This window comes from Corvus hawaiiensis, chromosome 6 (assembly GCF_020740725.1).
Source record: "Corvus hawaiiensis isolate bCorHaw1 chromosome 6, bCorHaw1.pri.cur, whole genome shotgun sequence".
Lineage (NCBI taxonomy): Eukaryota > Metazoa > Chordata > Aves > Passeriformes > Corvidae > Corvus > Corvus hawaiiensis.
This window is the reverse complement of record NC_063218.1, coordinates 36,691,960-36,706,972: the sequence shown is the minus strand read 5'-3', so window position 1 is coordinate 36,706,972 and position 15,013 is coordinate 36,691,960. Positions and strand designations below refer to the sequence as shown.

General features: G+C 41.3%; 1 protein-coding gene across 2 annotated transcripts in view; it reads right to left on the bottom strand.

The window, feature by feature from the left end:
- The window catches only part of RBM25 (RNA binding motif protein 25), a 33,672-nt gene extending 22,163 nt beyond the window's left edge, over nt 1-11,509 (bottom strand). For both annotated transcript variants that reach the window (XM_048306909.1, XM_048306910.1), the window contains exons 1-3: nt 11,408-11,509; nt 4,615-4,735; nt 842-891 (exon numbers count right to left, since the gene is read on the bottom strand). In XM_048306909.1, coding sequence (XP_048162866.1) covers nt 842-891; nt 4,615-4,720 — 156 coding nt within the window. In that variant the 5' untranslated portion in view covers nt 4,721-4,735; nt 11,408-11,509. The remainder of the gene's footprint in view (nt 1-841; nt 892-4,614; nt 4,736-11,407) is intronic.
- Between the last annotated feature and the right edge of the window lie 3,504 nt (nt 11,510-15,013).

The window sequence follows — 15,013 nt, the reverse complement described above, 5'->3', positions numbered from 1 at the left end:
CCTTTCTAGAAGTGTCACTTACTAAAAACTATTTTAAAATACTTAATTTGAATGAATAAATACATGAATAATAAATTTGTTTCAGTATATTTGTCTTAAACACACTGGTTACCATGAACCTCCTTTAGGAGATAATACAAGCTATCCAAAAATTCTGTATTTTGGGGAGATTTCACTTCTGCATAATCACACAATTGGTAATTCACCTTTAAGTCAAGAAGTAACCTTTATATTTTAAGGCACACTTTTATTGACCCCAAAATCATAAACTTCCCTTCCAACTAGAAATTAGTAAGATAGACAAAGAAACTTTTCATTTGCTCTTCCATAGATGGATATTACATGCAACTATTCCTTTTCCTGCATCATGTAGACAGCAAGCTTATCTGTAAGCCTGTCAAAGCATGTGTTTTTGGACAACCCAGCAGTGCTGCATGATAGCCTTATAAACCTGGATGAGGTAATGCCTCCACAGTACTATGTCAGGGCTACAAACTCCAGAGCAAAAGACCTGGAATCTCCCTGATCTAACTGTACTGCACAGGAAAAGCACAAATGATCCAAAGGCAAAGCTCAAACCACTGTATTTGAGAGAAGTATGTCTTCTTGTAAGAACAATAATTGCTTCACCTCTGCAGCTGGTAGCTCCAGACATTACTTCAAATTTTGTCTAGGTCAGAAATTAGCATAACATTTGCATTATAGTTGCACTTAAAATTAAGCATTTTCTTTCATAGTAGAATTCTGAGGGAATAGAGCAAAACAATAACACTGTTGACATCTACTACATTTTACTCTCCATTTTATTTGGCTATAATCTCATCCCTACTGTAATACTTACAGTTGGAGCAGGAGCCATAATGCCCATTGGTACAGGAATCATAGGGGTCCCTGAGAAAGACAACACATTAATATTAGTCTGCCCTGTTGAGAACTGATGAATACAAATGAAATGATTGCAGACATGATTTTCAAACTAGACAGCAATTTTGGTCAAATAAGAATTTCACAGTAATGATAACCAGTAATTCCTTAAGCATCCAAACAAAGCCTAAGTACACTAACATACCATAGGCATCCTGGTCACTTTCTCCTATTTCCATCTCAACTTTGTCACAAACAAATCTATTTTCAGACCATATTCAAGCCACAATATTGTTCTAGAAGACAGTGGTGTGATGAATGAGGCAGGGAATTCCTGAGAGCAAAGGCAGCTGATGTCCTACAGATGATCTCGTTCCCAGCTTACACAATTCCCACAGCACAATCGTTTCTGCATGTGGCTTAGGGATGAGGTCCTGTAGAGCATGGTACCAGGCTTCATGCCCCTATTTATGGAACAGCTTAATAAAGGCAGCATAAAAAACCTCTATCGAGAAGCTACTGAATACTTCACTTGGGAGTCTCCAACACCTAATTTAGAACAATATTTAATTTAAATCATAATCATTAATTAATAAGAAATAATAATAATTTACATTAATATTTAATCAGATTAAACCATGTGATACCTCTTTTACACTACCAAATTCACTGGCAGCTTTAAGTACTATCATGAGCCAATATTTGATCATAAGAAGGGCTCTTTGTCTTCCCTTGCCAGCTGCTAGGGGTTAAATACATTATAACGTGAAGGGATTTCATCAAAACTACTGGTTGGTCAGCAGACACACTGAGACTTGAGAATAACAAAGTCAGTCTCATGTTCTTCAGAGGGAGAAGAAGATCCTACATCTCCTTTTCTTTTCATTCTACAAAAAACTTCCATCATTTTTCCCTCTCAATCATCTCCTTCTCCATCTCTCTTACTGCTGTATTCCTAAAATACTAAACAAACTTCTGCAATCTACTGTTCCTGGACTTGTTCCCCCACACTCTCTAGTGTTTAGTCCTAAAAACACTTCTCCTCAGACACCCTCTCCAGTTTTTTACTCATCCACTCTGGTTTTGCTTTATTTATGTTATTTTTTATTTTCTCCAGCACTCAATCTTCTTCCTCAGTCCCTTCATATTAAGGTCATACTACCTCTTGTCCCTCCAGGCCATTCAGACAATCAAGTGTATTGCTCTCCCATGTTTTCAGTTTTAATACACCATTGCATCCCAAAGACTGTAGCAACTACTCCCTGACAAGACTCCAGTTGTACAGCCCTATAATTATTGTAATTATCACAGTGGCTTTTAAAGTTACAACTCAGTAAACACACTTGTGTTATCATGGATAATTCTATGAAACTATCTGCCCAACGTTCAGCAGAAGCCACAAAAATCCACTGAAATATTGGGCATCATCAGGAAACATAATGACCACAGGCATCATTTAGCTGCTACACAAAAGCTTAGTGCACCTTCACTTTTGACTACAGCCTACAGACCTGGTCTCTGCAACGCAAGACCGCCCAGCCTCAGAGAACAGCCTCAGAGAATAATGACTTCACTGGTGAAGCAGCTGCTTTATGAGGAAAGGCTGTACATTCTGAGACTCTTCAAGTGTGGAGGTTTGCAAGGCATGGAACATGGCTGAGGTGTACAAAACCACAAAACACAACTTGCCCAACTCCCACATCAGAACTGGGGCAGGAGGGGGACACTGAGTAGGCAATGAGTTTAAAGGCAGATTTAAGAGTAAGAAAGCAGCACTTTCCACAGCAGTTAATGAACTGCTCAAATTTGGTCTAAGAGGTGACAGTGGAGATGGACAATATCAATCAAGAGCCAAAAAATACCAAAACGCTCATGACAGGTCCAGAAAAAGATAAAGAACAAACGAAAGATCATACTCCAAAATCCCTAACACTACAGGTATATGAGGCAACAGACCCAGAAAGCAGACAGGGATACATGCCCATCCTACATACCGCCTTCTAGTCTCACTGCCCACACAATGCATCAGCCTATATGGACTGCAGGTCTGACCTACTACAGCATTTCTGGCATGCAAAATGAAGATTTTTACATCTCAGTGGTATCCAATAATCTTCAGAGATTTATCAGAATCACCTCCTTATCAAATCTCCCACACTAATATTGGGAAATACTAGAACTTCCTGTTTTTAACAACTGTATTTTTAAGCAAAACAAAACACCTTTCCTAACTTCATTATTATGCAAACAAACTACTCCAGCTGAAACATTTCAAAAAATTACAGGCTGAGATAACTAAGACGTGAAATTTTGACCAAACAGTTAGCTAAAGATGAAACTGTAAGCCACTAAAATTGTGATCTTACATATGGACTAAGTTCAGAGCAGACTTTCATAAAATCTCTGTAGCATTTTCAGCTCTACTGATGTGCTTATGCTAAGAAGCAAGATCCATATACTCTACACGTCAAAATGTTCTCTGCACAGGTAAGCAAATCATGTTTCTCTTGGGCAGAGAAAAATTTTATTCTCACCTAAGACCAGGCTTCTCCACTCTACATACCCTTCAGATTCCTAATACTAAAATGAGACTATTTAAACACAGCAAGAGAACAAAAAGATCTTTGTCACACATACTAAGAAGCAACATGTTCAGAGCAGAAAATTGTATCAGGCATTTAAAAATCTATTTCAGAAAGTTATTTTTTTAAGTATTTGGTGTTTTATACACTAGGATTCATAAACTGGAGCTAGGAAAGATAAAAGGTATGATTTTACAATTCAACCTGACATTTTTGATGGCAGGATACTACCTAAACAAGAACTCTGCCTTTAGCAGGAAATAGCTAACATCTCATGGTTCTCAGGAAAAAATGTTTAGAAAAATTAATGCAAGTAAAGATTAGCCTGATAAATGATATGCAGAAATCTTTTTGTAGTTCAGCCATCTGTTTTTTGAATGCCTCTATTGTCTACAAAACACTCCTGCACAACACAGTTTAAGACAATACAGACAGGAATTATTTTCTGCAGCCCTTGTGATGAATTCTAAAGAGGTAATTCTCTGATGTATTCCCCTCTCTCACTTGCTCTATGGTCTCCTGCCTCCAGTCATCATTACGTATACTCGCAATGTACAGAAAGAAAGTTGTTCCACACCAACAAGTTAAAATCTCAACTCAAAAGCAGAGGCTGATCTTACAGATCAACAAAGAAAAAAGGTAGGAATAGTTCTGGGAAGATTAGAAGGAATGATAAAGGTAACTGTAAGTTTGCAAGATGTGTGGAGGAAAGAACATAAGAAGCAAAATAAAAGAAAGTGGGACATAAAAAACGCAGAAAAACAATGCAAGAAGTTGGACCTTCTCTGAAAGTTACTCCTCTATTTTCACATTACACATACTCAGCATACACAAGGGTTTCCAAAGGCTATTACAATGGATTACTGTCAAAACAGTGGCTTTGGAACACCTAATATTAACAGAAATCACCACTTAGCTTCAGTCTTGAATAAAGGCTCAAGAAAAGTCCAGTATTTCATTTCTGGTCAAAAGTAAACAGCTTTTGGTAGACCAAAAGGAGCTTGCTCACATGACATGATCTGTGGGAAAACTAGAAACTCAACTGCAATGTACACAAATCAGAGTTACTGAGATACATTATTTACAAAAGTTCCTGGCTTCTAAAGGAATTCAGAATAATATAAAGAAATTAATTTCTACAACACTTCCATATATTACTATAACTTACCAGGAGGTACAGGTGGAGGAAAACCAGGAAACTGTGGAGGTGGGATCCCAGGGGGAAGTGTTGGGATTCCCATAGGAGGGCGATTCAAATGAGGTGGAAAAGACATTCTTGCAGTCGCAGTCTGTCAAAAAGACAGAAAAGGAAACTTGTACTAGTCAGTTCTCAAATGTGAATTACAAAAGCAGTAAAGTGGTAAGTGTCCATAATGATTTTAAATATTTATATGGACATTCAACTACAAACTACAACTATTTTTCAACTTCTCTTTCCCCCAGCTATTCATTAAGTTACAGATGTAGTAGAAGTCTTCTTTCTCAATTAAAAACAGCACTTCTAAGGAAGTGTTTCAGAATGAAGTGAAAAACAAAGCTATATCTGACTCCTCATACCAATAAATAGCATTGAACAGTTTGTACAGTTTCTTTAAAATAAAGCTATGTTTGCAGTATACAAAAGCAAAAGTAATCTTGTAATACAATTTCAATAAAGCAAGTAGTTCTGTTGTACAAGAAATGATCACACACAACACAACTGTAGAACAAGATGCCAGGAAGAACTGGGCCATTGCACTGCTCAGCACTAACAGGAGTTGTATTTAAGATGACATTGGGGACATCCTCAAACTCCAGCAGAGAGAGAGTTAAAAGCTTGAAAGAGGGTTCTGTGATCTATTTTTAACATACCAGTCCACCAATCTCCTAGAGCACAACTTGGACATTAGCCCATGAGCTGAGTGTCAACATGCCCCCATGGAGAGTAAAGATCATTTCAAACACCATTTTCTATTCAGATTATTATTATTTTATATGCATATTACTGACCCTGAAACAGACACCACCCAGTCATAAAGCACTCAATATCACCCTTAATACAACTAAGGCATGCATTCTTGCTTCCAATATTATTTCAGTAACCTTACACAGTCAAGTCTTCACAGAAGGTTGGCCCTCAGTTCTAAAAAACCCCAAACTGCTCACAATATTACTGCCGAGCATGTACGTACATCCACACTGCAGTGAGGAAGCATTGGAGAAGTTCAAACACAGCGGATCATGTGGATATGAATCACAGAGACACAGTATCACAAGTGAGAGGAACCCAGTTAGCTGCTAGCAGAAACGTTTGCGTTTCTCATTGGACTGTACAGGCTGCCTTACAACCTCCAGCATCAGATCCGCACTGCAACTGCTTTCCTAACAGGCAGCTAGGAGTCAAAGTTGAAGCAAGGCTGTCTCGAGAAACAGAGTTATGGTAAGCAAAATTCTGATACATACAACAGAACTGTAGATTATAATGTGCTTTCTTCAAGCCAGGAACACAATGGCACTGAACCCACAAAGAACAGAAATCAAGTTTTGCTGAAGAGAGATGTGCCTCCCAGATTTCTTCAAGAGCAAGCCACTAATGATAGTCTTAAACACTAGAACTAAAAGATAGCATCAGTACTTTACCATAATAGTAGGTACATCTGAAAGATCTAAAAAATTATAGTAACAGAATCACATAGAAAAAACTTTTGTTCCCTCACACTCTGGAAACAACTATAAGAGATCAATGTATATAATGGTCTGGAAAGGATTAAAGAGAAACCCAAATGTACCTGGTAATACCTTGTAACATCAGAACTTATTTATTCTGGTCTAAGAACACATATATAACCCTATCACATAATTCATTCAAGGAAACATTTACAACTACATCAATTACACAAGGTATGTGATGAGGGCATTCATTAATTGGCCCCAAAGGGCATTTATCAGTATCTCGCCAGGCAAAACAATGAACACTCCTGTGACACAAGGTCTAAGATGGCAGAAGAAACAAGAGAACAAATGCAAACATTTTTTCCACAGTTCAAAAAGTTTTAATGCAATATAATAAACATAAAACTTCCCCTCCCTTTTAGAATTCATATGCCTAAGAACACATTTCCTTTCTGTAATTCCTGAATTTTTAAAACTGTATAGGCAAAGAAAAGCAGCAAAGATGTACACCATTTTCTTTTTTAAAAAGTTGCTTATTGTCTCTTCAGACTACGTGCACATCAGCTGATATTCATCTAGAATCCGGAACTTGTACGGTATGGAAGGGAACAGAACTCCCTTATCTGCCTTGGTATCACTACTTGAAACTTTCACATGAAAAAAAACCAAACCAAACAAAACAAAAAACAAAAACCAAAAAAACAACAAACCAACAGAAAAAGCCCAAAATTAAGATCTTTAAGGCTCTCGGTTCTTATCTATATTACAAGATCGTAAAACAAATGGATAAAATTCAAAGCTCTTTTGGGGCAGATGGTACAAACAATAAGCTACTGCATCTGAAATGGTTCTAAACAGGCTATGACAGTTACACCATCAGAGGTCCACAAGATGTTAAGGCATGGTCAGTAAAACATAAAAGAACAATTGGGGAAGTAATTTTTCAGGCTGCCTGTAGGTGCAATCCCGTCTCTCACTCTGATAAGCACTTTATCTGAGCCACCATTTTGGAGATGCCAACAAAAAAGGCCTCAGAACTAAGAGGTGCAACAGTTCTTTAAATTAAAAGATGCTAAAACATACCATACCCAGTGGATGTTACATATGCACAGAGAAGCAATTGTTTGGTTGGGGTTTTTTTTATAATTTAAATTCAAAAAGCAAAAATTTAGCAGTCAACAAAGTAACTGTTACTGCATAAAAGGAAAAAGGCAGTAAGAAGAGAACAAACTTAGTCTTTCAGTGTTCTGGGCAGATGATGTGAAACACTGTTATACATAGGGCTTCTACAGTTCATTTCAAAGCACTCCATTCTTTCTCCCCTCACGCCCCCAATATTTGTACAATTACTTGCACAGCAGCTAGAAAGCTGCCCTCTTACTGACTTAATTCTTACATGGATCCATCCTAGCAACTCTGCTGCCTGTGGCATTTAAGATCAAAACTACAACTAAGGCCTTGGTCTCTTTCTCGCTACTCTGTGTAACTACTGATGTGAAACCAGCAGAGAGAACAGTTTAATTCTGTTCCATTATGAAAGCTGTGAGGATCAACAGATACCAGGAATGAAACTGCTCACTGGAGAAGTGAGAGATCTGGACAAGGGAGGAAGATGCATCCAAGATGCTACAATGAAGGGAACTGCCTAACACATTCTTTTCTGTCAGGAGCTAGAGAACACACCAGAAATCTAGATACTCTTCCAACAGTAAAAGGGGCTCTGCATCAAATTTTTAAGCAACTACAAATGTAAGTTTAGGTATGAAAAGTTAGGAGATGCTAAGCTGGATCTATGTAGAACACACTTGTAGACATCTCAGGAACAGCACCTTGAACTTCTCTGCACACTGTCCTCCTATCCTGCCAGTACAGTTCAGTGATCAGTTTCTGATACATTTACTGTGGTGTCAGTAATATGTATGGTGATGTTCCAACTCCCCCAATTTATTCAAAAGTCTAAGTAAGAAAGTAAACAGTTCTGACATATTTTTAAAGCCTCAGCTGACTTGTGGAAGTATTACCTCTAGTGAAAGTGAATGTAAGCAGCATTCTTGACAGCTGCAGTTTAACTAGCAGCAGCTCTTTAAGCAGAAGTTTAATCTCTGTGAATGTTACAGTGGTCACAAAAATACAGGAGAAAGAAAAGCAGTGATCAGCTGGCCTGATGCCACTCAAAATACTGAAATAGTGACATCTTTAACCCCCAAAATGATGCATTTATGTCAGGTCTCAGACTCAAAGTGCAGTCATTTTAGACTGTGTCTGTGCCAGCAAGCAATACAATAGGAACAAGTCTGTTAAACAAAACTAATGAGACCCTCATGTCCGCCCCACTAAACCGAATACCAGTTTGTAGGTAAGAGCGCATTTTTCAATATATTTTCATCCAAAAGGAATCCAGCTTATCCACTGGAATAGCGCAAACCAACAGGAAATAAATTTCCCAAGTGATGACGACAGTCAGACTTCCTTCAAGAGCGCACCCTTGATCCAAGTTAACACAGTAACATAGGTGCACACTTTATTAGCCTTGAGCCATTTCTCCAAGCTGCAGATTAATTGTATGATGGATGGAAAAACATCTAAGTTTATGCAGACCCAGCTCAAAACCAGCCTGAGCTACTAACTAAGGCAAGCGCTACATAAACACGGCTATAATATTCCAGGTTCAACTTTGGCCCAGAAGGAGCTCAGCTGTTTTCTACACTGCACTTCTGACTTAAGTCCTGGTGGAACCAAGCAACATGCAGAGCCATCTGCACCAATCTTCTGAAACTTGGAGAGAGTACAGGGATATCTGTATGGTTCTAAGGTTTGGTAAAATCCATTGAGACTCATTAATCCTGTCATGGTGCGATCCCTGCTGGGATGGAGCTTTGTCTACCAGGAGCACGCTGGCTCTGATTTAGAACTAAGCAAATGTAGAGAGATGGCCTTAGACACTTGATTCCAGCCCTGAGATGACACAGAACTCACAACTACTATGAAACAAGGGTCACCATCACCCAGACATTGCTGCCCTGCTCTTTATCATCTCTGACTCCTAAAAGTCCCAATAAGGACTGAGATTGTACTGTCCTGGCTGCAGTGTACTGTCCGTTAATGCTGTAATTTCTTTTTAAATCATAGTACTCTTTTAACCTTCTGTTTTACTAACCCCATTTTTTTAAATAAAGGAGTGAAGGGATATATCGTAAGTAGAATGTAAGTGTAATAAAAATTGCTGGTAACTGATGAGTTTTAAACTGACAATTCCATCATCTACTCAGGGCAGCGTCATAATTCTACCAGTGTCACAGGATTAATATCCTTAGTATCTCTGCTTACATACCAGACATTTTATTTAAAAACCTGCAAAGCATCAAAACCATTTCTAAAACAGTGACGTTCCCTATGAAGCAAACAGTTACAATACTTACTACTGTTACACTAAACAAAGTTAAAACTTACTGCAAAACCCCTCAAGTCTTAATGCACAAACAAACTTCATGTGTTTTAAGAATACATATGTGAAGTGTCATAGGAACAGTGACAGTACGGCTGATCTAGTTTGATTTGATTTTATCTGATTTTAACTTCCCTTCAATATTTTCCCAAAACAGTTGTTTTGCACCACAAAAAGTCTGTACCCTTAGTCTAGAGTAAGCTGCACAAAACAGCTGTGCAGGCTGAAGAAAATATATGCAACAAACCTGTGTGTTAAAGTCAGTACTATCACACAGGCTTGTGCATTGGTCTCTACATGATGTGTGGATATTTAAGCCAAAAACAACCTCCTAGTTTGTCACCCAACAAAGGTGCTGTTTATATTACTTCTTGTCATCCAAAAAAGCTCCCTAAAAGAAAAATCTTCTATTCCAAGCCAACTGGTCTCCCCAGTGAAAATGACCACTTTCTCAGACCTCTACAGTTTTCTCCAAAATGGCCTGCAAGCTAAGCAAGGTTTAAATGTTAAACACAACCAACATGGAGAGAGATAAAAAATATTACAGATTTTCTAAGTATATATATTTCTGAACAAAATGACTAGTATTTGCTCTAGCTTGTTTTTCAGAGGTGATCTAGAAAGCATTTAGTAACTGCTGTGGAATAGTTGCATCCCACACTGTTATTACGAAGCAACACAAAAAGCAACGTGTTTATCCAAACCAAAGCCTCAGTCCAAAACCCCTTTAAGTAGGGCTCTGTTAAGCGTGTCATCAGAACCTTAAGATATTTGATTTAATTCCTAATTCTGTACCTCTGCACTCATATAAAGCCCCAGTTAGTGAAATAAGTGACTCTCCATTCTAACTTTATTGACTCCTCCCAAAACAGAAACATGGCTGTGGCATTACAACACTTATGTGAATGGGCACTTGGAGGCAGAGATGCAGAGAAACGCAAAGCACCCTGTACAATGCCACTCCTTTAGAGAGGAAGTAAGAAACTGTGCTATTCTTCCATCTAATTTGCTCTGGGCCCTCTCCATAAATGCTGATACATTACCTGAAACAATGCTTTCCTGCCACACACAGAAAAACAGACTAAAATGCCGGGTGGGTGTATTTTAGTCTGAATGGACTAAGGAAATATAAAACGTTTGAGATTTCACTTTCTGTAAGGCCGTTTAAGAGCCACTAAAAAAAACCAAAAAACGTTAGTTGTGTTCAAGATATTCCCTGTGTTTAAACAAAAAACTCTCCTTCAGCCAGACAAAGGTCTTTTTCTACAACGGAAAAAGACATCATGAGAAAAACACGCAGCGTGCACTCACAACGGCTACTGACAGGGATGAATCACTCCTGATTCTTCTACGCACGACCTGCTAACACGTGTTTTAAGATGACCACCCCAATCCACACTAAGAACAATAACTTCCCTGTCGCAATACATCGCGTTTCCTAGCGTAATCGCTTTCCCCGACATGGAAAAGTAAAAATCCCACCCGCAGTCCGAGGCGGCTCGGCCCGGGGAGCAGCGTGGGGCGCCAGCAAAGCTTCGCGCAGGTTCTCGTCCCGGGCGTGCGACCGGCTCCCCTCGCTTCCCGCGGGGCCGCTCCCGTCCCTCACGCCGGGGTCAGCGGAATGGACTTCCAGGCGCCCCAGCGGGAGAGGAAGCGAACAGACCTCACGAGCACCGCCCCGAGGCCGCTCGCCCGCTCCACGCCCCGTCCAGGCCCGAACCACCTCCCCAGCGAGCGCCCGCCGCGGCCCAGTGGCCTCGGCCCGGCCCTGGCCGTGCCTCCGCCCAGCGGGCGGCCGAGGCGCCACCGCCGCGTGCCCTCCCTCCCTGCCTCCCTCTTCCCCCCGCAGCCCCTCGATTCTCACCCCTTGGCCGCGCAGCGGGGCGGGGGATGGCGCGGGGGAAGCGCTGGGCCGGCTGAGGCCCCGCTAGGCCGCGAACACACCGCGCCGCGCCGCTGCCGCCGCGCCGCGCGGGGTCATGTGACCCGCCCCTTCCGCCAGCGGCCCGGCGTGCACCGCGCCGCGCCACCACAGAGGCGGCCGTGCCAGAGCGCCCCCAGGCAGTAACGCGGGCGACCATAGAGCGGCGGCGGGTAGAAGGGCGGGGTGAGCGAAAGGGCATGCGCGCTGCCGCCATCGTTGGTGCGGGCCGGCGGCGCGGAGCCGGCACCCGGCCCAGAGCTGCGCCATGTTGAGGTCAAGCGCCGCCGCTCGGTGCTGGGGCGGCTGGAGGCCCTGGAAAGCCTCTGGAAAGGCTTCGGCTGTGGGTGCCACGGAGCCTGGCCCGTCTGTCAGCCGTCATGGCCCCCTCAGCCAGACAGGCCAGGCTGAGCTGCGACCCGCCCGTGACAGTGGTCGGGCTGTACAGAATCCCCTCCCTCGACCTGCTGCTCACGTTGCTTGGGATGTAGCCCAGGATACAACTGGCTTTCATGGAAGGTTTTATCTACTGTAAAAGACCTAAGGATTCACACACCAAAAGGAGCGAACATTAGTGTCTTAAGCAGCTGTATGCTCATCAGAAAGATGTCACTGTGCTGTTGGGCCTAGCCGTGGTCTACAAGTGGTAGTTTCCCTGACCTACTTCCAGCACTTAGACTACATTAAGAGACAATTTTCAACATGACATGCAAGACAGTAATTGCTGTAGTTACACCACTGATGGCAAGGAGTTGCAGGTTGAAAGAGGAAGTGACTATGAATGAAAGGAACGTGATCTTACAGATTATTATGAGGTAGACCACAAAATGAACATACGTGCATAAAGCTGTTTAAAACTTTATTTATGTTCAGCTAAGGAAAAGAATTTGTATTTTCCATTATTTAAAGAAAAGCGCTCAAAAGACAATAGTCAAATGACAAAATTTCCTCCACCTGTAATGGCAAGAAAAACATTTGAAGTAGACTGACTTCTTCAGTACAAAGCAGGTTAAAACCATCTGGCTGATGTCATACTTGCTACTGAACAGCCAACAACTGCATTGGAACTACGGTCCTGTTCATCACCTTGCTTTACAAGATGATGTGTAAGGGTAAATATTTCAGCAGTAGCAGATTTAAGAAATACTTTCTAAGTTTGAATGAAATTCCTTCCCCCCACCAGAAACAGCATTTTTACTTTCTATTAATTACAGCTTATTCCAAGCAGTCTGCATATCTCCCTCTAACTAATACAAATTTAGTAACTGCAATACTGACTACAGTTAATATTTAAAATAATTTAAAAGCATACCTAGGAAAACCAAGGAAAAGAGAAAGGGCATAACAAAAATCTCCAGAATCTTTTTCTGTGTTGTTGTCTCAGAAAACAACAGCTCAGCTTGAAAAAGAAATGTGAATCCCAAACTCTTTGTTTGTACTTGTACTGCTGTAATAATTTTTTATTTACAGGAAACATTGCAAAGGCTTTGTTCACGTACAGGTTCATCTGTTTTTTCAGCCAAAGAAACAGGCTATTTTGCATTTATTATTCTTATACAAATCAACTGTAGCCTCCTGTATCCTTCTTAATCAAGGAAGAATAGCAGAAGCAGCATCCAGTAAATGTAGTTGCTTCCCCATCTTTACTCTTTCTGCTATGGGATTTTAGAATTACCCACCCCTAGTGCCTATATTATCTTCCTGCATTTCAGTTATGGAACTGAGATCCCTTTCCAGATACTGTCCACAGTTCACTTTCTTCAGTTCTCCCTGCAAACTCCAGAGTTTCGTGCTCAAGCCAGTCCTGAAGAGTGCATATTAAGGTTAAAATTAAAAGAGGTGCTTTTTTTGTCTGCCAATTTGCCTTGTATTTCAAGGATGAGAAATCATCCCAAATATGTTAGGCAGCACCTCAGGGTATAGGGATCACATTGTTTCTAGACTATGCATTTTAAACGTTTTATACGTGTTTTGTCTTCCCTTCCTCATATCCTTTAATTGCTCCCTCTATCACATTACCAGTCTAAATACAGCCACTTAGAGGAAGTTCCCTTAGATGCCAGACTCACTGATCTAATTCCTTGGCTCCTCTGAATAGCACTGTGAGATTTAAAAGTTTCTACCTCATATGTATTAGTTATATTCATTATTCGGGATTTTTTCAGTCTGAAGACATTTGGTTTTCCAAAACTTTGTTCCTATAGATGTCAAGTCTGTTTTGTCAATCTCTTAAATTAATCTTTTATGCAAAATACCAAACGAAAATACACTATTGTGACAGCATGAAAGAGAACAGGGAAGAGAGTTACTGTGCCAGTCTTCAGTCATTCATCATCACTAAGCTGCATAAAAGAGTAATAATTAAATCATGTATATGCCTACACAAATATATAGATAGTACAATCTAGTATAACAAAAGTACTTCAGCAATACGCTTGAACTCTGAGAGGGCCTCGGTCACTCCTGGTGTTAGAAAATTCACCAATGCCTCATTTTCACAGTAATTGGACCTGCTGACTCCGTTTTGTGAAATGATGGCACTTCAAAGGTAAACTTGCACATGGATATCCAATTGTGTAATTTGGCTCCCTCTTGAAATTATTTGTCTAAAACTTTAGCAGGGGACCAAAGGATGGGGCACCTTATAGCTGTCTGTTAGTGGTTATCAACATGTAATATCCACTGAAGGAAAACAGTGCATATCCTTCCTCTGGTGAAGTAACCATTAGCATTTGATCCAGCCGAAAACTCTTGTTACTTCAGAAGAGAAATTGCCTGTGCACTGGCTATGCCACAACAAAAATATTTTTGCATATTATCTAAATCAGCCAATGAAAAATAACTCACTATTTTCTTGTAGCACCCCATGAGCCAACAGCTCATTGGAGCCGCTACTGGCCAAAGTTACTTCCTCACCGTGTGGTTTCTTTGATCATCTCTGTCTGCCGTTCACCTCCCCTTCCCACAGCTCCAGTTTGTGACAGTGCATCTGCCATTTTTTGGCAGATGTGTGGCTCTATTTCGGACCTGCAGTCTCTTTCAGCTATATAAATGATGGCTGTTCACCCATAGGTTGAAGCTACAGTCATGATAAAAAACCCCGAAAGCTGCAATGACAGTGACCAGTGGCTCTCCTTGTCGAGACTTCGTTTAAACCCGCGAGTAGCACATGGGATCTGGGTGCCAAGTGCTCTCTCCTCAGCCGGACACCGTGAACCATTCACTTGCCAGACCTGGAAGCCTGGGAGCAGCCGCTTGGTCGTTGTCCAGGCGGTGGGAGGAAAGAGTTTCGCTACGAATTTCACCCCTTTAAACCCTGCTGGGGGCTATTTACACTCCTCCGGCGCAGCTCCTCGGGGAACCCAGGCACGTGTGAGACAGTGGGGCGAAAACAAAACGAGAGGGGAAGGAAACCTCGGGGTCACCGCGCCGACCCACCACGGGCACTGCACGATCCGTCCGCCGCGGCGAGCCCGGGGCGGTGCAGCTCCCGGACTACAGCTCCCGGCGTGCCAGCGCCACCCCGCCTTCAGTTCGCCGCCTTCTCGT